This window comes from Galeopterus variegatus, unplaced genomic scaffold (assembly GCF_000696425.1).
Source record: "Galeopterus variegatus unplaced genomic scaffold, G_variegatus-3.0.2 Scaffold850, whole genome shotgun sequence".
NCBI classification, from domain to species: domain Eukaryota; kingdom Metazoa; phylum Chordata; class Mammalia; order Dermoptera; family Cynocephalidae; genus Galeopterus; species Galeopterus variegatus.
In genome coordinates this window covers 121,945-143,910 of record NW_007726961.1, presented here as the reverse complement: position 1 = coordinate 143,910, position 21,966 = coordinate 121,945, and the positions used below count along the sequence as shown (strand labels likewise).

General features: G+C 38.2%; 3 protein-coding genes across 6 annotated transcripts in view; 2 read left to right on the top strand and 1 right to left on the bottom strand.

Annotated features, from left to right (window-relative positions):
* Positions 1 to 3,778, bottom strand: part of TOR1AIP1 (torsin A interacting protein 1) — a 34,570-nt gene extending 30,792 nt beyond the window's left edge. For all 3 annotated transcript variants that reach the window (XM_008572937.1, XM_008572940.1, XM_008572939.1), the window contains exons 1-2: positions 3,295 to 3,778; positions 1,285 to 1,359 (exon numbers count right to left, since the gene is read on the bottom strand). In XM_008572937.1, coding sequence (XP_008571159.1) covers positions 1,285 to 1,359; positions 3,295 to 3,769 — 550 coding nt within the window. In that variant the 5' untranslated portion in view covers positions 3,770 to 3,778. The remainder of the gene's footprint in view (positions 1 to 1,284; positions 1,360 to 3,294) is intronic.
* A 303-nt stretch (positions 3,779 to 4,081) lies between these two features.
* LOC103590646 (torsin-1A-interacting protein 2) lies at positions 4,082 to 21,755 on the top strand. 2 transcript variants are annotated; one of them, XM_008572935.1, is made up of 2 exons: positions 4,082 to 4,094; positions 19,145 to 21,755. In XM_008572935.1, the coding sequence occupies exon 2, from the start codon at positions 19,819 to 19,821 to the stop codon at positions 20,212 to 20,214; it is 396 nt and encodes a 131-aa protein (XP_008571157.1). In that variant the 5' UTR covers positions 4,082 to 4,094; positions 19,145 to 19,818; the 3' UTR covers positions 20,215 to 21,755. The 2 variants fall into 2 exon arrangements, with proteins under 2 accessions (XP_008571157.1, XP_008571156.1); XM_008572934.1 differs by lacking the exon at positions 4,082 to 4,094 and adding an exon at positions 9,342 to 9,345.
* Positions 9,342 to 21,966, top strand: part of LOC103590647 (torsin-1A-interacting protein 2-like) — a 30,281-nt gene continuing 17,656 nt past the window's right edge. Inside the window, exon 1 of the mRNA XM_008572936.1 lies at positions 9,342 to 9,345. The gene's annotated coding sequence lies outside the window, so the exon portion shown is untranslated. The remainder of the gene's footprint in view (positions 9,346 to 21,966) is intronic.

Here is a 21,966-nt window from a genome sequence, read left to right as displayed (position 1 = left end):
CCTATACGGTGGTGCCCAACAGTCTTCATTATACCAATTTACTTAATTTATAATTCTTATAAATTTATTCTAGATTCGAAAATTGACATATTTTTGCTTTTTCCTGGTATAAGGAACATACAATTAAATCTACTGTAAATAAATTCAACATTATAGTTTTTACAAACGGCCTGGAAAATCTGATGATAGCACTTATTACTCAAAGCATTTTTCTAAGTAGTTTATAATCCTAATACAGTAACACAGACTGTTCAAGGAATTAAGCATAAAGATTTTGTTTATTTGAAACTGAACTTGAACCGGATATACTTTATTCTAAATTGAGAATAGAATAATTCAAATTATAAAGCATAATCTTTTAAAAGCAATAAAGAAGTCAGGATCTGGGTAATAAAAACCAGGGATGATCAGTTTCAACAGCTATAATCTTTTATTATGGTGGGACTTTCCTAATATCAAAAAAAGCAAATTGAAAATAAATGGAATTAAAACCTAAAGCATTAATAATTGAACTTAATCCTTTCCCCAACTTTTCAAAATATTTCAAAGTTTTTAAAACTTAAACAGAGTATTAAATGTAGCCTACTTCCATGTTACATTCTAAGATAATTTTTTTATACTTTAACCTCTCTGAAATTGAGATGCATCATATAATCTATAGCATATTACCATAAATTACAAAATAATTGGCAGCATTTTCTTCCTTCTAGGTAGTACATAAAACAATGATGGTGTATCTTACAAATGACTGGCATCTTAGATTTGATAAAACATAGTATTAAACTGACAAGATTGATCATATTATGTCAAGATTTTACTACACAGTAAAATTGATCCATTTTAAATAGAGGACAGTGTGACATATTCATTCATTTGACACTTCAATTTTATTAAGTGGTTAATTATTGCATAAGAGAGTGATACTGGGCTACCTGGGTGAAAATGAAAAGAGAAGATAAGATCTGGGTTTGAATTTTAGCTCAGTCACATTATCATGTGGTCTTAGAGAGTCTTAGCTATTCTGAGCTCTGATTTTTCTCATCTCTAAAATGGGTGTAATATCTATCCTGCAAGGTTGTATGGATTAATATACACAAAGTGGCTGGTACTTTGAGTAGGCACTCAAGTGTCCACCATCTTGCAAAATTCAATGAACATCTGATAAAAGAAAACTCATGAAACTCTTAATGTGATACGATTTGAGAACTTGATGAACCAGGCCAAAATCTGTACATAAAGAATGTTGGCAGGTAAAGAGAAAAACAAAAAATTAACTATTCTTACCTGGAGACTCTTGTGTTCTCCTGACAGTTTTTGAAACTGTTTGGTTTAAAACAGTTTGGGAAGATGGTTCATCCTCTAAAGAACAAACATGAAAAGAGTTAAAAGTCAGAATATATGACCTGGGGGATTATGGTACAGATTATAAATATCAACAGCAATATATAAGCAAAAATGCAAATAATTTTTTTAGAAACATTAAGTATACCAAGACTTAGGAATTAAACTAGTCATTGCTACTTTTAAGACAAAATATAACTAATTCATCAGAATATAAAAATAAACCATTCACCATTGTTGCTTTACAACAAAACTACATTACTTTAGAAAACTAAAAAGATGGGTTAGAGTATCAAAATAATGTGGAAAAAAGTAGTTAAAAGAATGAAAATGTTCTGGTCCTTAAATATTTACTAAAATAGAGGTAAATTTCTTACTTGTTTAAAAAAAATGTGGCCTATATATAACTGTACTAGGTTCTGAGAGTTAATACAAAGTAACACTTATTTATTACACACCATGTGCAAAGCATTCTCCCTAACCCAAATACTTAAGTTACTATCAAAAACATATAATAGGATCCTTGTCCTAAGAAGTTTATAATATTAAAAGATAAAACTAACATGTATAAGGGCTAAACTTTCTTGAATTGCTACACCCAAACTTACATAAGTTTAATATAAAGTTTCCAAGATCAACAAGTCTTCAAATGTGTCGGCACATTAAGCCTCAGCAGGTAAACTTGCAGCCTATTACTGTGCTCTAGACTGAAAATCCACTCTTCATTTCCATCAATGGTCTATCACTAACTACATCATCTCATGGTGACTTACATCCCTTTACTTTTACCTCAAAGGTGCCTTACATGGGGCTAACATGAAACCTTAGCTGTGACTCAGTGTTAGATCCGAGAGCGGGGGTCAGGGTAGAAAAAGATGGGTTAAGGAAATTGATTCACCTGTGACTTAAATCTGAAGCTACATACTCAGCATCCTTTTGGTTGGTCCATTTATATGAAAACTTTGTTTTTTAGGTTATAGCTGTAATGTTTATTTTTCCATTTTTTAATTGAAACTTAATTGACTATACATATTTGTGTCCATCGATGGATGACGGGACAAGAAAAATTTGGTATATATACACTACGGAATACTACTCAGAAAAAATAATGTTAAGTGAAATAAGCCAGGTACAGAAAGAGAAATACCGCATGTCCTCACTAATAAGTGGGAGCTAAAAAAAAAAAAAGAAAAAGAAAAAAAGAAAAAAAAGAAAACTTTTAAACTAATAGAGTATCGTTTTGTCAGGTTCCTTGAGGGTACTGTGAGGGCCACCAACGAGGCGCATTTCTAGCGCAGACCTGAGGAACCTGAGGAAGAGCGATCAGTTTAAGTTCATCAGACACCGGGGAGCTTCAGTTCAGAATAACTGAGTTACTCCACTTCGGGGTATTGGGTTGGGTCTCAAATCAATTCACGAACTCCACTATCCCTCGAAACGCCCATTCACAAAATTTCCCCTCCTCCTCTCCCCACCTGGGTGGGGTCAGAAAAAGATTGGAAGGTTACATTAGAACCGTGATCCTCAGCTGGGGGCTTCTTGCCTCTAGGCGTTAAAGAAGGAAATGGAAGTGGCTTCGGCAGAAACATCCGCAAGACAGAGGGAACTGAAATGAAACCGAGCCTGGGGCCCCTCGCCATCCCCTCGTGAAGGCCTGCAGAAAGAGGCTGCCCTGACTCCCCTAAACTGATGCCCAGGGATGGGCAGAGCGTCCGGTCCGCTCCGCACGACCATCTCTCTTCTCCTCCCTTCGGCGCCTCCTTCCCGCCCGCGGGTCGAGTAGACCCCGCGCGGGGGCGCACGTCCAGCAGGGGCCGAGGAGCCACCGGTACCCCGGGGGACGTGAGCTCCACGGAGGTGCACGCCTGTCCGAGGAGCGCACCCACTCGAGCGCCCGCCGGCTGCGCGCGCTGCCCGGCTTGCGGCTGAGACTGTTACCTCCACCGTCCTCACCTTCGGAGGAGTGAGAATCTCGTAACCCTCTCCTGGTCGTAACCGGAGACGGCTGTAGCTGAGGCTGCTGTGACTGCTGCTGCTGTAGGCGGGTAGTCCTGCGCGTCTTCATCTCCTCGGCTTCCTGAAGTCTCGGCTGCCTTCGCTGCCTAGACCGAAGGTAGTAGGCGTTTTCTTTCACTTCCTCTTTCGCAAAATCGGGCCGGAACTCTTCTGGCGGGGCTCGTTTTCCCACCGGGGACCTTTCTTTGATCACCCGGGGCTCGAAGTCGCCGTACACTTTTGGCGGCTCCTCTGAGAACCTCACTTCCCGCCGGCCCTGGCGCGACGGAGGAGTTCCGTACGCAGGCGCGTCACTCCCGCCGCCATTTTGGGGGGCCAGCCGGCGCCTTCCCTCTCGAAGGGGGGCCCTGGGCGTGACGTACACCCCCCATCCTTCCCACACCGGCTCCGCCCGCCGCTCCTCGCCCGCCATAGTTGTTGACGTAGCTTGAGTCGATCGCTAAGGTGGTTTTGCTGCCCGTAGATTGTCTTGCCGGTGGTGGCGATGGCTTCTCGGGGGTGATGGGCGGTGGTCGCGGTAGTCAGGGAGGCAGTTGAGAGTCGCCGGGGCCGCCGCCCGCGTCGTCGCTGCTGTGCAGCAGACCTGCCTCTGGGCCCATGGTGTGTTCTGAGGGCTGTGAAAGAGGCAGTGCCTGGGCTGGGTCAGCTGCTGTGGGTCACTCCCGCCTCCTGGCTGGAGGCACCAAAGAGGAGGAGAAGGGGGAGGAGGACGTCTCTGTCCTAGGCCTTGAGGGAGGGTGAGTGGGGGCGACGGAAGGGTGGCAGGGCAAATTGCTTGTCCCAAGTCCAGCCGCTGGTCCCCTAGAGTACCAAGTCTCCGGGAAAGGGCGAGTGAGACGGAGGTGGAGAAGAACGAGTTTCAGCCCTCGCCCCAGGCTGTTGCGCAGTTTTCCTGGAACGTTTTTGGTCGGCTACTTTGGCCATGCCTTCCCAAGCATCCCTAGAAGGAGTGATGGTCAGAGAGATACTTTTGCATGTGTCATCTTTATATGGCGAATATTTTAGTTTCGATATCGTTATGAAGACGGTTTACCAAGTTTAAAATTTTAAATCACCTGTTGAGGGTGTACGAAATCGTATCTACAGTCATACTCACTGGGTGGATTGCCACTTGCGAAATGTACCCATAGCAAACATAACCTTATTCCTGGTCTTTCATGTAAAAATTCTATTCCAGCAGCACTGCAGTTCTGTTCGGAAGACCTTATCAGTGCTGCGTTATCACCATGAGAAATGAACAAATACTTTGTTTAAAGGCAGCATTGTAATTTTCAGTTGTGATCCATTATTTTTGCTTTCATCTGGGCATGACAGCATACTGCATTTGATTTAGGGTTCTTGCGTTTAGTTTACGGAATAAGAAAGCATGATAAAACCTATTTGTTTCACCTTTGTATACCATATTTATAGATATGGATAATATGCAAATATTTAACCAAATGTAGACAAACCGAGGGAAGGTTGAATAAGTTACTGTAAAGTCTGAATAATTATTGAAAGAAAGCTAATGTTACCTTCAATTATACAACTTATCTTCTTGGAGGATTTTCTATGATTGGTTTCAGTGAACATATTTTAAAAATAGTAATTTAGTTACCAATTAACAATTAATGATTCTGGAAATTTAAAGGTGCTTATTCTTTAAGTATTTTAAGAAATACTTTAGAATGTTTTGGGGGAACTCATTTGTTGCTCAAACTTGGCATAAGTTTCAATTGCTTAGGTCTTAAGGTGTACTATGTCTTCACTAATAGTCCGTAAATTTGGCTACAGACACAAGGAATTACATTTTTTAGAGAGTCAACATAGGTTTAAGCATGTTAGGAGTGTAGTTTAGTTTAGCTTTATTATATACAGTATAGCCAAAGACACTGGAGGAGCAGTAGCAAGAGAGTGCTACTTTTTTTTTTCCCCCAGTCCTATTAGGGAAAATGAAGAGGATACTTTCTCTTCTTAGCCTGAGTTAGATGGTATATTTAGAAGCTTAGGAGACCATTTCCAACGAAGTGCTGAATAGTATTGATACTGGGTAATACTTAGCTTTTATTTACTTATGTTTTAAGTAATGCAGTCTCTGTAAGGTAGCAATTACATTACTCATTAACACATAATAGTAAAAGTTCTTTAATAGATATAATTATTAAAGGATATAAATTTCATAGTATTAATATTCTAAGTTCATATTATAAACATTAATGTATATGTTAAGAGCCTCCTTAAAACACTTACCCGGACAGCTGACTATATAAAAACTTGGATACAGACTTGTAAAACTTAGGTTTAGGGAACATATTAAAAAAGACAAGAGGTTCTACATATTATTAAATAATTAGTACATGTGTTATTTTATAATTAAAACTGTAAAGGCTTAGGAATGGCTTTTCAAAGAAATGAATAGAGAATGTAAAAGTAAAATCAGAGGCATGGTAACTTTAATGTTAACACATATTTGCTTAGGATTTTCCCTTCTTTGTCTAGGTTATAAGAATACATAACTCTAGCTTGTACCATAACTGCCTCCCACACCTAGAAAATTTACAAATGCCAAACTTTCATCACTAACTGAGGTAAAGCTAAACTCTTGTCAAACCAGATATTCTGCTGTAGATATTTTTCAAACTGCAAGGTTGTCACAAAAGAGGTGACATAACAGAGACATTAGACTCATAGCCAATATTATAAGGGATTTGCTGGGCCACCAATATCAAGAGGAGGCCTGAACCCTGGATATTAAATAGTTACTTTGGGAATCTGCGAAATTTAGAGGAATTCAGTGAGTCAAGACAGGTAAGAAATGATTATAACAAAGAATAGACTCATTAATTCATAGATTTATTACACATCTATTCTGTGCCAACAAAGATGATGACCACATTTGTTCTGTATTAGGGGAGAGAGATACACAAAAAGTTGTAATTCAGATTATATGACTGGCATTAATTCACATGCTTGGCTTTTAGGGCTAGGTTTAGAAATCCTGTGCCCTTGACACCAGATCTCTAAATCAGCCATTTTAGATGAAACTCATTTTATTTTAAAATAATAAATTTGTGCAAGAGTCTTTTTGTTTAGGGTAAGCAGAAATTCAGCTATTTAAAGAGAGCATCTATCAATTCATTATGTATAATATTCATGTTTCTAGTTGGATAGGGAAATAAGTAACTTTGGGGTTGTGGCGTGGTAGAAAGGGGCAACATTGTTGATTTCAATAAGGAAGAGATGTTTAAGATATTAAATAAGAGGAAGTCAATTAAAGACAGTAGCTGGCTCCATTTATCCCCCATTCTCACAAGTGATAGAAAAATATTTTAAAGACTTAATACAAGTGAAAATGTGTAGCTGAAAATGTTATACTGAAAGTAAAAAAATGAAGTGAATAGAATATAATATTCTTCCCTTCATTTTTGGTTGAATTAGAAATTGCAGTCAATTCAGCAGCAACTGAGTGTTCCCAAATCCTGTGACATCTGCCAAAAGAGAAAAATTGAAAGGTAAAGGCACCGAAAATCATGTTATCCAGGAATCATTAATTTAGTAAATAGTTGAGCTTCTGCTATGTAGTAGGCCATCCCTGTTTTAGGTGCCAGGGATACACTTCTCACTGTGTGATGGAGACACAAAGATTACTCAGAGCCCAAATATTAAGAGCAACGAGAAGCCCAAAGGGCCTGCACTGAGACAACTCACTCAAGAAGGGAGAAACAAGGCACAGCCTCGAGTTGGTATTTGCTTCAGCTTTTTATTGTAAAGACAAGGAAATACAAGAGAAAAAACAACTTATCATTTATCAAAGGAAGGAAAAGAAATTGGCTATGGGGCAGTCTCTGGAAAACATGTTGAGAAACAAAGGAAAGGGAGTATAAAGCTGGATAAGAAATGACCTTAATGTTCTCATCTAATCTAGCAGAAACTATTTGCTGTTTTCAGCACTTAGGTTCTGCATAAGGGCATTTAGGACTTTTGCCCTTTGTGTACTTCCTGTTCTTTGTCAAGCCTATGTGCTCCTATAAGCAGTGAGCAAAATAAAGTAAAAATCAGAAAACCCTTCCTGAATGCAAATGAAAACCACAATGAGATATCTCACTCCAGTTAGAATGGCTATTTTTAATAAGACAGAAAATAACAATTGCTGGCAAGGGTGCAGAGAAAAAGGAACTCTCCTACATTGTTGGTGGAAATGTAAATTGGTCCAGCCATTGTGTAAAATACTATGGAGATTCCTCAGAGAACTAAAAGTAGATCTACCTTACACCCACCTATCCCACTGTTAGGTATATATCCAAAGGAAATGAAATCAATATATTGAAGAGACACCTGCACTCACATGTTCATTGCAGTACTATTCACATTAGCCAAGTGATGGGTTCAGCCTAAATGCCCATCAATAGATGAATGGGTTAAAAAATTGAAATACTATTTACACAGTGGAATACTATTACGGTATTTTTTAAAACCTATCATTTGCAGGAACATGAATGGAACTGCAAACTATCATGTTAAGCAGTCAAAGACAAATACTGCATGATCTCACTCATGTGTAATCTTATAAAAAAAAGAAAAGAAAAAAGAAAAAAAGGAGTGGTTTTCATAGAAGTAGAGAGTAGAATAATGGTTACCAGAGCCTGGGAGGGAAGAGGGAACAGAGGCGAGGGAGGTGGTGGATTAACGGTACAAAGCTAGGCTATCTAAGTAGCATTGTACATTGGTACAGCACAAATATATACAAGTAAGTGTTAAAAAAAAAAAGCACAAAAAACACCTGCTTCTTGGAGTTTGTATTCTGTGGGAGGAGACAGACAAAAATCAAAATAAGTAAAATAATGTGTTGATCAGAAGTGTTATGGGAAAAAAATGAGGAGAGGGAAAGGGAGATTTACATGAGTAGATGTCTTCTCTGTTGTCTTGAACTGGTGTAGCTCAGAAACAGGAATTTAGACCTACTTGACTTTGCACCTAACTGGTTATATTTCTTGGGTAAATTGCTTGCCATCTCTCAGTTTTCACATTTATACAATTAATAGGTCAAACAAATAGCTGATTTTCATCATTTACTACTATCATTTAACAGACACACTACATACATCATCTCATTTACTCATAACAACTTTATGAGGTATGTAGCATTGTCCCCACTTGACACATGAGCAACCTGAGGTTTAGATTAAGCAACTCTTTTGAGGACACGCTCTTAGTAATGGCAGAGGCCGGGTTTCAAGTCATGTTTAACAGGTACTTGCCAGTATCAGTACTGCCTCTCACTGTGTTGGTCTCATGGGTTCTTCGAGTCTATGAATTTCAGGTCATTATAAGGGTCAGGGTGGTCAGACGTCTTGCAGAGGTGCCTGCAATCCCCTCAGATGTCAGCATGAGAACTCGAGGACATCTGTTCGGTTGCGTGCACTCACCACGCTCCTCCCCTTGCTGGCTGCTCCATTTATCCCCCATTCTCACAAGTGATAGAAAAATATTTTAAAGACTTAATACAAGTGAAAATGTGTAGCTGAAAATGTTATACTGAAAGTAAAAAAATGAAGTGAATAGAATATAATATTCTTCCCTTCATTTTTGGTTGAATTAGAAATTGCAGTCAATTCAGCAGCAACTGAGTGTTCCCAAATCCTGTGACATCTGCCAAAAGAGAAAAATTGAAAGGTAAAGGCACCGAAAATCATGTTATCCAGGAATCATTAATTTAGTAAATAGTTGAGCTTCTGCTATGTAGTAGGCCATCCCTGTTTTAGGTGCCAGGGATACACTTCTCACTGTGTGATGGAGACACAAAGATTACTCAGAGCCCAAATGGGGACTACCAATCCCAGCATTCCGCGGGCGCCTCCCAGCGGAGGTCGCCATCACGTGGGCGGGGACCCGGGCGACATTCGGCAGCGGTGGCGGCCGCAGGGTGCAGCTGGACGTTCTGGGCAGAAGAAATTCCCGAACGGCTTCTCAGATATTGACGGTTCTGCGATTTAAACCCCGCTATAGTTTGTAAGTAAACAAAATGAACATACAACTTTTCTATGTTTTATTATTTTAACTAACTTCCCCTTTCAAAGGTGTTTAAGAAACGGTCCCTCCCCGCCCCCACCTTCTTACCGCGCAAACAGTAAACGAGGTAGATTGGGAAATATACTTTTTGGAGTAAAAAAGAAACAGAATCTTATAAACATTAAACGGATTAAGGTGGGAGCAACATTTTGGTTGGACTTTAAGATGAAAACCAGAATTCCTTTAAGGTTCGAAATACAAAGGAGAAATCTGACTTAGTAGTGTAGGTGGCGATTACTTTTCCTCCGTGCCTAACAGGATCCCAACATTCATCTTAATCCTTAAAAGATAGTTTTTTTGTTTTTTTTTTCTTCAAAGTAAACCTTAATGGTGCTAAAAAGGACAAAGTTTGAAGGTTTTGTAATACCCTATAATTACTGTTTTGCTTATGTATTATATGCTCGTATGTGCCCTGCTCTCGATAGTATTTCGTACCCGATGAAATATCTTTTTTTCACACCTTTTCCTTCTTTGAACAAATTCTATAGTACTATCTGCCAGTAGCGCTTAATTTTTAGACCTTATACTGTTAACACAGATCCAGAAATGAGTTATCTTATTCTAATTAAATTTACTGGTTTTGTTTTTATCTGTCTTTAGGGCTTAAGACATTTTATTTTGGATCTTTATGAGAGATCCTTCCATGTCTTTATTTTTTAAGAATTAAGGTTGTGGCAGCTATTCAAATTTATTTTGTTAAAAAATTTATTTTTTAACAAAAATGATTAGCGTATAAATGGCCATTTAATGAAAAAAGGAACCTCATGGTAGAGGAACTGACAGTGTTCTTGGAAGCCTTAGTGTGAATTAGAACAGCTTGAAAAACTAGCATTTACTATGAAAACTTTAAGTGGGAACCTTTCTACAGTAATGTTTTTTATGCAGAATGCAGAGTCCACAACTTGATAATCAGTTTTGCCGCAGGTTATCATGTAACCTTGGGTGACTCATTTAAGCTCTATTTTACCTAGTTTCTTTCTTACTGTAGATATAATACTAGCCTAGTATATAAAACTAGAGTTTTATATATTTTCATTCAGACCTTTACCATAGGTATGCATAATGTAGACATAATAAAGTAATTTCAGAATTTAGCTAATTATTTGAGGATTATTGTGTATTTTAACAATGCATTGTGTCTTGTACATAATTTATTTTTGTCTAAGAAGTCACTTTAAACTGTATTCCATAGAAATCCACCTTTCTTTGAAGTGCCACTTGAATTTCTTAAAAGAAAGTTTACTCAGAGAAGCTTTGTCTGCTTTATCACTTTGAGGTTGCACCCTAAGCCAACTGTGAAAGCACATAAACATTGAGGTTCTACAACCTTCAAAAAAAATTAAATAATAAAGAATTGGCTGTTTTTGTTTTAGAATTTAGAATTTTAATTGTGTTTAAATTTCATTAATATTTCTACATCTTATAAACTACTTATTAAACTGTATCCTACAGAGATAATTCATTGTGGTGATTATGTTTCATCATAAATTTTGCACAGAAAATCAAGCATTTTTGAGTAAGAAAGGATGTGTTTAACATTGTTTATGAGCATGAACTTTGGAGTCAGAGCTGGGTTTGAATTCTTCTTATGTCACTGCATGACTTTGGCAGGTTACTTTATCACTCCTAGCCCATTTTCTCATCAGTAAAGTGGAGATTCATGGGGTCATTTGGAGTATTAAATGGACTAGTTTAAGGGCTCAATAAGTGGAAACTGTCATTACTGATTGGGTTACTTTCCTCTTTTCTAATATTAAAGGAGTTGGCTCATGATTTTGGTAATCAAAATAGAAATGAAGAAAATTCCCCTATAATTCCACTATATCAGATCAAATTTTATTTATTTATTTTTAATTTTGATTTATCAATACACAGTGTAGTTGATTTTCGAATCCCTTTACCAATTCCTCTTTTCCTCTTCCCTCTTCCTCCTTCCGCCCATCAGCATCGTATCTGTTCAACTTGTCTTAACAAGTTCAAGGAATTGTTGTGATTGTTGTGTCTTCTTCCCCACTCTCCCCCCGCATCGTTTGTATATTTATTTATTTATTTATTTTTAGCTTCCACAAATAAATGAGAACATGTGGTATTTCTCTTTCTGTGCCTGACTTATTTCACTTAATATAATTTTTTCTAAGTCCATCCATGTTGCTGCAGATGGTAGTATTTCATTCTTTTTTATAGCTGAGTAAGTATTCCATCGTATAGATATACCACATTTTATTTATCCACTCATCTGATGATGGACATTTGGGCTGGCTCCAACTCTTGGCTATTATAAATAGTGCTGCAGTAAACACTGGAGTACAGGTATCCCTTCGACATGATGATTTCCATTCCTCTGTGTATATTCCCAGCAGTGGGATAGCTGGGTCATATGGTAGATCCATCTGTAATTGTTTGAGGAACCTCTATACCAATTTTCCAAAAAGGCTGCACCATTTTGCAGTCCCACCAACAGTGTATGAGGGTTCCTTTTTCTCTGCAACCTCACGAGCATTTTTTTTTTATATATTTCCCTTCAGCCCTTGACCATAATGTATATATAATGTAGAAGTAGTAACATTTTTACAGAGTCAAATTTAAAGCATTAGTTTGTTAACTTTTGAGGATTCTATTTTAATTATATAAATAGAGCCGTCTGGTTCTGCCGTTGTTCTGATCTACTGGTGAAGAAGCAACAGAACTTTCCTTTAGTGCAGTTCCCACTTGCTTTCCCCATTCCAAAAAAATAAAACCTCTAGTTGTACTTTCATTTAATAATTCAAATAATAATAATAAACAGTTTTTGAGGACTTCTTTTGTGTCCCCTTAGTGGTATGTGTTGCATATGATCTCATTTAACCCTCACACTACTACTTTTATTTAGGTAGTGTTACCCATTTTGTGGTAAAAAAAAAAAAAAAAAAACCCAAAGGGGTAGAGAGAAAGTTCACTGTGGCAGAAGCTGGAGCAGTCATTCAGGCCTAGGTAGTCTAACTTTAGAGGACAGTGATGTATTGGGTTCTATATTTGTAGATTCTCTATATGGATATCTATCCATATGCATACATATAGGTTCATAGATATAGGCAGGAGTCAATCCTGGAGACTCACTTACAACTTCTTTGTATAAAAGTAACAGTATTTATAATTTACAACTATTTTGACCACCAGATTTTTAAAAAATTTTGTAGGAAAACAATAAGAATGACTTAATGCTTTGACAGATGAGGCCATTTACTTATCGTAAATGACAGTAGACATGGTGCAGAGGAGTGGTCAAGACTTAGAAATTTAGTTTTAAACACAGACACAAATAGTACAAGTACAGAAATACCTAAGCTTGGCTCCAGGTCTGATTGTTGAAGACTGCATATTAACCTTATAAAGTTTGGCTCCTGGTGTTCTAAATTGAAACTGTAGACAGAATTTGAACCATGGACTTTTGGTCCATTAGGGCAATATAGATGGAAATGTACCAGTCAATTTTTAAACCAGTTCTTCTTCTTTATGCTCTCCACCCCCCAAAAAGTACGTGCCCCACCCCCCCAAAAAACAACGTGTGTGTGTGTGTGTGTGTGTGTGTGTGTGTCACACCTGTTTTGTTTATCAGTTCCTGGGGTGAGAGAGAGGAGAACATTCTTTAGCTGTTTTCTAACCTAGGATCATATCAGCTAATCTGTTGTTCTTAAGGGGGAACAGTATGTATGCTAAATAGTACTGAAGGTAGTCATCCACCTGCCTTCTCAGGAATCCCAAGACGTTGCTAAATTAAAAGTAGTTTTTCACAAAACAAAGTGAAGGCTTTTTTCAGGAGCAATTATTTTTATAATGTATTTTCAATGAAGAGTTATTTTACATTATGTGAATTAAAAAAGAAGAGTGATTCCTTTTTTATATACTCTCTAATCTCCCATTATCTAATTTCAGAACTAGTTATGAAATAGGAAGCTCTTAAGATTTCGCTTTGTGTATGAAACTTATTGGAGAAGCTGTTTCATACAAAAAGTCGACAATTATGATTATTGATGAGCCTTACAATGTAATATTTTATGGAAGAAAATATTTAAAATGGGAATTCCAGAGAGCTTAAAGCATTTGTATTTTTTCTGTGTGCCTATCTTTTGATTTTATATATAATATGAGGAGTTGGTTGAGGCTGAAGTCTAAGGGATATTGTCTAGGAAAGTCACCCCAATCCTGACTCAGTCTGAAACTTGATTATTATGCTACCACTGAAAAGAACAAGGGAATTTTTCTGTCTCCAACGCAGATCTGATCTCATATGCTAACATCCATTCAGGAAATAGCAAAGAATGAAACAGAATCAGAATATTTAGAGAAAGTAATTATTTAGTATGTATAAAGCTGCCATGGTTAGTTGATGTAAGTTTCTAAATAGAGCTGCACTTTGTATTTTGGTGTGAAAGTGCCATATTTTTTTCTAAGTTTTCTTCTAATAGAGTTTAAGGAAGAAATAAATTTACTTTAGTTCTCACACAAAAAAACCCTGATTTATAATTTCTTTTGTGTAGCATTTGTTCTTTAAACTTTGGTTTTTGCCTACTATTTTTGATCAGCAGGTTTGTGTGAAAATACAGGAATTCCAGCTTCTTCTGTCGGCCTTTCTAAATTTCCAAAGATCTCAACAGGCCACCTTTTTAATATTCATCTACAAGCCTAACCTTCACCTAAAGCGTTGGTTCCTATCTGGATTCCCTGGACATTGAAAATTCCTGAAAGGTTGTTCTCTGTGTATCCACAGTACTTGGCATTGGGCCTCTGACATGGTGGTTTCCTCAGTAACTTAAATAATTATGTTTAATAATCAGTAGAGTAATGGTAGTTCACAAGTTTTTTTCAGCGTTTCTAAAAGCCTAGTGATAGTCATATGTTTACCTTAAATCAACTGCTTTTGACTTAAGCTAATGGAGTTGAGAAGGAAGCAGATTCAGGATATCTAAATCTCCAACTTTATGATATAGGCATTTTGAATGTTATATCTAATTTAAAATATTGAAAGTTTCTTTTTTTTTTTAAAAGATGACCGGTAAGGGGATCTTAACCCTTGACTTGGTGTTGTCAGCACCACGCTCACCCAGTGAGCTAACCGGCCATCCCTATATGGGATCCGAACCCGGGGCCTTGGTGTTATCAGCACCACACTCTCCTGAGTGAGCCAAGGGCCGGCCCTAAAATATTGAAAATTTCCAAACCAAGGCTACTGACATTAGCTTTTTGTTTTATTAGAAGTTCTCCTTGGTAAATCTACATGTCTGATTAATAAAAATGAGAAAATTAAATTATTACAGGGCCGAGCCCGTGGCGCACTCGGGAGAGTGCGGCGCTGGGAGCGCTCCCGCCGCGGGTTCGGAACCTATATAGGGATGACCGGTGCGCTCACAGCGCTCACTGGCCGAGCGCGGTGCATCCGGTCTCAAAAAGGACAAAAAAATAAAATAAATTATTACAAGAGTGCAGATTGTTTGGATATCTTTCCAAAATGAGATTGTGTGTGTGTGTGTGTGTGTGTGTGTGTGTGTGTGTGTGTGCGTGCGCGCGCGCGCGCGCGCGCACTAGGAGTGAAGGTTGCCTTTGGTAGTAAAAAGACTAGGAGCCATTAATGCCTAATGGTTCTAAACCATTTCAGATTCCTTTGACAGTCTGAAAGTTTGTACCCTCTTTCTGGAGAAAATGCACATATATACATAAAACTTATTACATGTAATTTCAGGGGATTCAGGACCCCCTGAAACCTATCCTGAATCTTTTTGTGTGGAAGTGGAGAATTATGAAGGGTGATTTCCTCCACCCCCACCCTAATATATACATAGAATTGAAGAGTATCCTGTAGCTTTGTAAACAGCTTGTGAAATAGCTTTCTAAAGCTTAACAGTCGCTGCTTCAGAAAGTCATATCTTATCCTGGTTAAGGGTCTAGGCTCTGGAACCAGTCTGTCTGGATTAAAATCTGGTTTCTCTACAACTACCTGTATGACATTCGGCAAGTTGCTTAACTCTCTGTTTTGTTAACTGTAAAGTGGAGGTAATAATCCCTCACTGGATTATTGTAAAGATTAAAATGACTTAATACACATACAATGTTTAGAACAGAAAGTTGCACTCCATGCTAGCTATTATTACTGTTATCTAACAGACATGGGTTACTGTGTTCTGTTGAATACTTGGCCAAGTGAGGTTCTCTGGACTGCAACTTGCATGGAGGACAGTTGACTTCTAATTTGCCCAAAGGCACCACCCGAAATAACAATATCCCTACACACAGATTCATGCCATCAAGGAGTATAAACTCTCTTTTTCATACCAGTATTAGGTAGGCCTCTCTTACCTTATTCTGTGAAGAGATGGTTGCTTACAATTTTATGAGGAAAAAAGATCCGTATACTTCTTCTTTTTTTTTTTTAAAGATGACTGGTAAGGGGATCTTAACCCTTGACTTGGTGTTGTTAGCACCACGCTCAACCAGTGAGCAACAAGCCATCCCTATATGAGATCCAAACCCATGGCCTTGGTGTTATCAGCACCGCACTCTCCCGAGTGAGTCACGGGCCGGCCCCAAGATCCGTATACTTCTGTAGGGCTACTCTTTTTCTCAATCTGTCAGTCGCCTGTTTTGTCTATGAGCTGAATAACTCCTGCTGCTCTTCTTGTCCACAGTGTGAAAAAGTTTGGTTTTGCCTATTAATCTCTTTCTCTATCTGATTCCTATTTCCACTCTACTCTTTTTTTTTTAAGTTATAAAATGTTGAATAGAGATACTATAAGCTATTAGGATTCTTGTATCTCCATACAATTAAAGGGAAAAAAACTAGTTATCTTTGAAATTCTTTGAATGCCCTCCCATCCCATCCCCTTCCCTCTCCCATCAAAGGTAATAATTATCCTGAGTTTTGTGCTTATCCTTCTTTTCTTTTTAGCCTTATTGCATATTTATCCCTAAGTAATATATTAATTTTATATGCTTTTGAAACTTTATGTAAATGGAAAGTTTATATAAGAATTGTGCGTGTGTATATATTTTTTTGCTACTTGATTTTTTTTAGCTCAACATTCTTGTACATTGAGTGTCATCTCTGTTTATATGCATAGTATTCCACTGTATGACAATACCTTGATTAATTTATCCATTCTACCATTCATGGACATTTTGGCTGTTATTTTGCTATTACACAGTGCTACCACAAATATTTTTATTCGTGTTTTTAAATGCACACGTGCAAGTTTCTCTGGGATATATGCTTAAGAGTGGAATTGCTGAGTTATAGGAAATACACGTCTTCAGTTTTACTGGATAATGCAAGTTTATTCCAAAAGTGGTTGTACTGATTTACACTTGTATCATTAGAGTATAAGGATTCAAGTTGCTTTTTATTCTTGCTTTTTATTCTCTCCAAATAATATTTATTGGGTACTTATAGCAGTAAATAAAAAGACAAAAAGTCCTTCTGTCAGGGAGTTTATATTTTAGTGGAGGAAAATATGTAAAATGTATAATAAAACAAAATGGTGCATGATTTATGGGGAAAAAAATAAAGCGAGAGGAGTGGGTGTCATCTCACTGTTCTTAGAGTCATATGGTGGATTAGAGTCTAAGGTTATGAAGTATAACCAAGAAGTCCTGGGCTTCATGTAGTGTTTGACATGAACAGAGACTAAGGTATGAGATTGCTCCTGGTGCTTTCAAGCAGGTAATGGCAGTGAAACTGTGAATGTGAGGGTATGGGGGGTGGGGTGGGAATCTTGCCAGGAGCATTTCTGGGGCCCCTTGCTTCACTCCTACTTCCCTAGTAGTGATAAGACTAAAGAATGAGAGAGGCTGCTGGTAATGGGTGATATTATTCTAAGCACTTGGAGCTCTGGACCTCCTTTTGACTCTCACCCTTAGTAGGTTGAAGGACCCAGGAGAGGGTCAGCCTTTCTGGAACACAAGGAACAGTGGAGTTCTCTTAATTCAGGAATACTTGGAGCTCTGGTGCTTGCTTGACTTTCAAAGTTGGAGAAATGAAGATTAGGGAAAGAGTGGAGTTATTCTGAGCACTTGGAGCTTTAGGGCTTTCTCTTAATTCCTGCCAGTGGAGATGTGGAGTCCTGGGGGAGGGGGGTGGTTTTGCCTAGAGTTTGTGGAGCCCTTGTTGTCAAACTTGGTAATTTTGTGTCAGTCTGGTGGATGTGAAATCATATCTTACTGTGCTTTTAACTGCATTTCCCTAATTTCACTATAAAAATCCAAAATTCCATATCTTTTAAATATGAGACTTAGTCATATTACTCTACTTTTATCTTCTGTATTTAATGAGCTCAATGATTGTGGACGTTTTGTCATCCATGTTTACCATGACTAAACACCCAAGTTTTAATTCAGTAATTGAAACCTTTACTCTGGTAGGTCTTGTCAACAGACCCTCAGAGAAATCTATCACACCCTGTGTTATCACCACCAAGCATAAGGCCATTGAGTCAGGAACCCTACTTTTTGTCTGCTCTGCCCAAGGAGCCAAATTGGTCGCCCTCACCCATTGTTACCTGACCTCAAAAAACACATCAATAAATCTACACTGACTTTATTTCACCTCCTTTGGGGCTCCTATCAAAATATGAGCCCCATGTTGTAGCACTGTCAGAGGCTCTTCAGTTGCCTTTTAAATGTGCCGTTTTAAAATCTGGTACTGATAGTCTGTAAGGAAGATGCTTTGACCGCAAGGAGCTATTCTGGGATCGCACTGCTAGTAAGTGGCTGATGACACTAAACTGGATCAATCACTGAGTTCAGAGACTGAGTTGCAATTGAGTGAAAAATAGACAGCGAAAGGCTATAATTCCTGCTTTTCAGGTCAGATCTTTATACAGTTTTAATACCTGTGCAGTCCCTAATGTCCCTTATTACTCTCACCAGCTCAAGTCTCAGAATTTACAAAAAGAATACTAGAGAAAGGCAGGGTATATGTTGTACTCTGATGAACTGTGACACTCCCTAGGTGGCCATCTAGTTTCATATGTCCTCCTACCCCACCTTGTTTAGATGTTACATTCAGTGTCATGAAGGGAATGCAAAGATAATGATAGCCTCTGCAAATTTCAACCGATTTACTGCGTATTTTCCAAGAATAGCTTAGGAATGTTGCTCAGAGCTATGCCTTTACTTGCCTTCTCAAACTGGCAATGTGCATAAACCTGTAAAGACAGATGTGGGCAATAAGACCCACCCCTCTTGGTTTCGTCAGAAGGATTTCATCCAACTTCCTATGGGTAGCTTTTAAGAGTACTGTGTAATAATTTCATAAGCTTTTTCTGGGATGGACTGAGACCTATAATGGAAAGGCTGTCATCATTAATGTTACCCCACACATTTTGGGAATTCTGTATATGGCATCAATTTTTATAGAAAAGATATACAAGAGATCTCAGAGTTTTACCAGGTTAAACATTATTATACAAACCTTACTATTCTCAAGGTGCAAAAGGAATAGAAAAAAGAAATACAGTCCTAAAAAGAAAAAAATTAAGCTAGTCCTAGTACAAATCTTAAATGATCCAAAACCTTCCCTAGTTCCCATATAAGCATAAAGAATAACTCCCAACAGATAAATTGGTTTGAGCCCACGTTAAATTGTCATCGGGAAACCTATGAAACAATTCTCATCCACCTTCACTGACCCAAATAATTTCCAAATGCATGTTTCTATACTGTGAGCAACTGCAAAGCCCATATGAGTCGTCTGAAGTTTTATCATTTGCAGGTATGTGACGCATTCCCAGACCCTCCAACCAACTCATCATCAGCTACTTCTCTGTGACTGGGTCCTGTTTAAGGTCCTCCCAAGACAGACTTCATTGGATCCACGCTCAAGAGGACTCTACCAGGTTTTCCTGATCCCCCTACATCGCTGTAAAGTGCCAAGGCCTTAAGAGTTGGGTACGTGTATTACAACAGCGAGAGTGCCAGCGCCAACAAAAGACCTATTGGATCTGTCAGCTCCTCTGTTTCACCAAGCAGACATAATAACCTTACCAACAAAGCAGAGTAAGCCAAGTGCCTCTGTGTGACACCACCACCAGCTGATAACACATAAGAAAAAAATAACTTATTTAGACTAGAGCCTTATCTTTTCTTGAGAAACTGGGACTTGGGAAGCTATTCTGAGATCTGTGCTGCTAGTAAGTGACTGATGACACCATAGACTGGATCAGTCCCTGAGTTCAGAGACGGAGTTGCAACTGAGTGAAAAATAGACAACGAAATCTTGAAGAATTGCACTGAGGTGCAAGCCAAATTTAACCCTCTCCAAGTAATGTTTGTTGAACTGAGAAATTGCTAAACCAGCCCTGTAATAGGACTGGTTATTTGGGTGTCTGTTTGTCATTGCTGCCTCTTACTGTTACGTTGCTCCCGGTGTTTTCTTTCTAGGTCCAGATGTTCTCAGATAATTCACATTGCCCTGATTGTGGACAACAGTGGTTTCCTAGTTTAGAACTAGGCCATTGGTTGTACCAAACTGAACTTGTTGAAAATGAATGTTACCAAGTATTCTTAGACCGTATTAACAGAGCTGATTATTGCCCTGAGTGTTATCCTGATAATCCTGCTAATAGAAGCCTTGTTCTTCCTTGGTCTTTCCCACTTGAGTGGGCTCCCCAAAATCTCAGCAGGTGGACCTTTGAAAAAGCTTGCCATCCATTTCTTCTGGGTCCTCCGCTGGTTAGAAAAAGGATACATGAATCCAGAGTAGCTGGTTTTAACCCTGCATTACAGTTAATCTTGACCAGAACAGACAAAACCTTAAACAAAAAACTTGGCCAAAACAAATAACTTTTATAACAGTCAAAATCATAGAGATTCTAGAGGGTTTTGTGGTAGTAGCCCAAGGAGGATGATAGAAAAATAAAACCTTTCTAAATCTGACCCAGACTGTCACTACTTTGGGGAACTGCTTAAATTGTTGGATCCGCTTCCATGGCCTGTTTATATTTTATTCATCATGAATTCAGTCAGTATTCCAGCCAGACTGTTCATCTAGAACCAGACTAATTTATGTTCCATATGAACGATGTATTTGAACTAGCTTGTCTCTCCTAAAAAGTTCTACAGCTTGATTATTGACATATGACAAGTTCTAGAGGAGGGGAGGCCCCATACTGTGTGCTCCATATGGTATTTCTAATGATAACTTTTGTGGGACAGTGTTCTTGTTGTAGCTGGATCCTAGATTTTTCCAGTAAATTTTAGTAAGAAATTACCTTGTTCTAAATTCCATCTTTTGTACATTGATCAGTGATAATGATAAATATATATACAATTTATTCATATGTAACCATTTATCATTGGCTCTGTTTGGCCCATCCTCAGTGTGGCTGTGACATTATTGATAACTGGTCACTGCCAGAGAAATCACATTCTATCAGGCAGCACTTCCATAAGTTACACAAAAACAGGTAGAAATGTCACCTGTCTAGACTTGCTTGGCTCTACTTAAACAAAGACTATCCTATCTTTGTGGTGACTGAACTTAACAGTGTCCTCCCCTGGAAATGGAAAAGTACCTACACTATGAGATATATGACTAAAGAAATTATCAAATCTTACTCCATAAGTATTATGAACAGTCCAGAGGAAGCATCTTTCTTAGAACTAAGAAGTTCTTGCTAGACACTGGCTACATTCTGTCCTCCTCTTGTTCATGAAAATCATGGAACCAGAATTGGAGTGAAGCACCTTAGAAAAAGCTATTGAAAACATATCAGAGGCCACTGAACAATTTTTAATTTCCACTTAAGATGCTAGGTAATCTAGTGCTTGTGTAGCAGCTCAACAATATTATCAAGGACCCAGGCTCTTTCTATCCTTACCTTCTGGGAGCCTTACCATGTTTGCTTTTTGTCCTCATGGTTGTTTCCTCAGTGAGTACAATGTGGCTTGTTGCTGCACCAGATATTTCAATCCCAACCAGAAGCTGGAAGTAGGGAGCAAAAGGCTTTCTCCTTTCAAGTCTGTCTTGTATCTGGGAATAAAATCTTTCCCAAAAGTCCCTAGCAGATTTCTTCTTACAGCTCATTAGAGGGTACTGGTTCACAAGGGAGCCTGGGAAAGCCTGGCAAAGGGGAATGGGATTGACATTGCATGGATAGGGCACATTGCCTCCACTGAAAAAATCAGGGCTCTTTTAGGAAGTAAGAAGTGGGAGATGAGTAGCTGTTGGTATGGAACAAATCATACTTGCCACATGTGAAACCTAAATTTATTTGTTTGTATAAAGAATGTACCACAGAGATCCACCTTGTATCTGCCTTATGTCTATTACGATGGAGTTTCTCTCCTGCTATATTGCTGAATAAACTGTGTGGACTGCTAAATTGAGTGAAGACTAGTTAGTTAATCATTAAAAACTCCTTCACTATAGTAAAGCTCTTCCTAAAAAAGTGAAAATTTACTTTGAGATACTGCTTTTGAGGATGGTATTATGATCAATATTATTGTCTCTAATTTTTTTCTATTAAGAGAATGCTTTTTGCTGCAAGGATACATACTAAGAAACATTCTGCATGTGTGAAATTTTAAGTATCA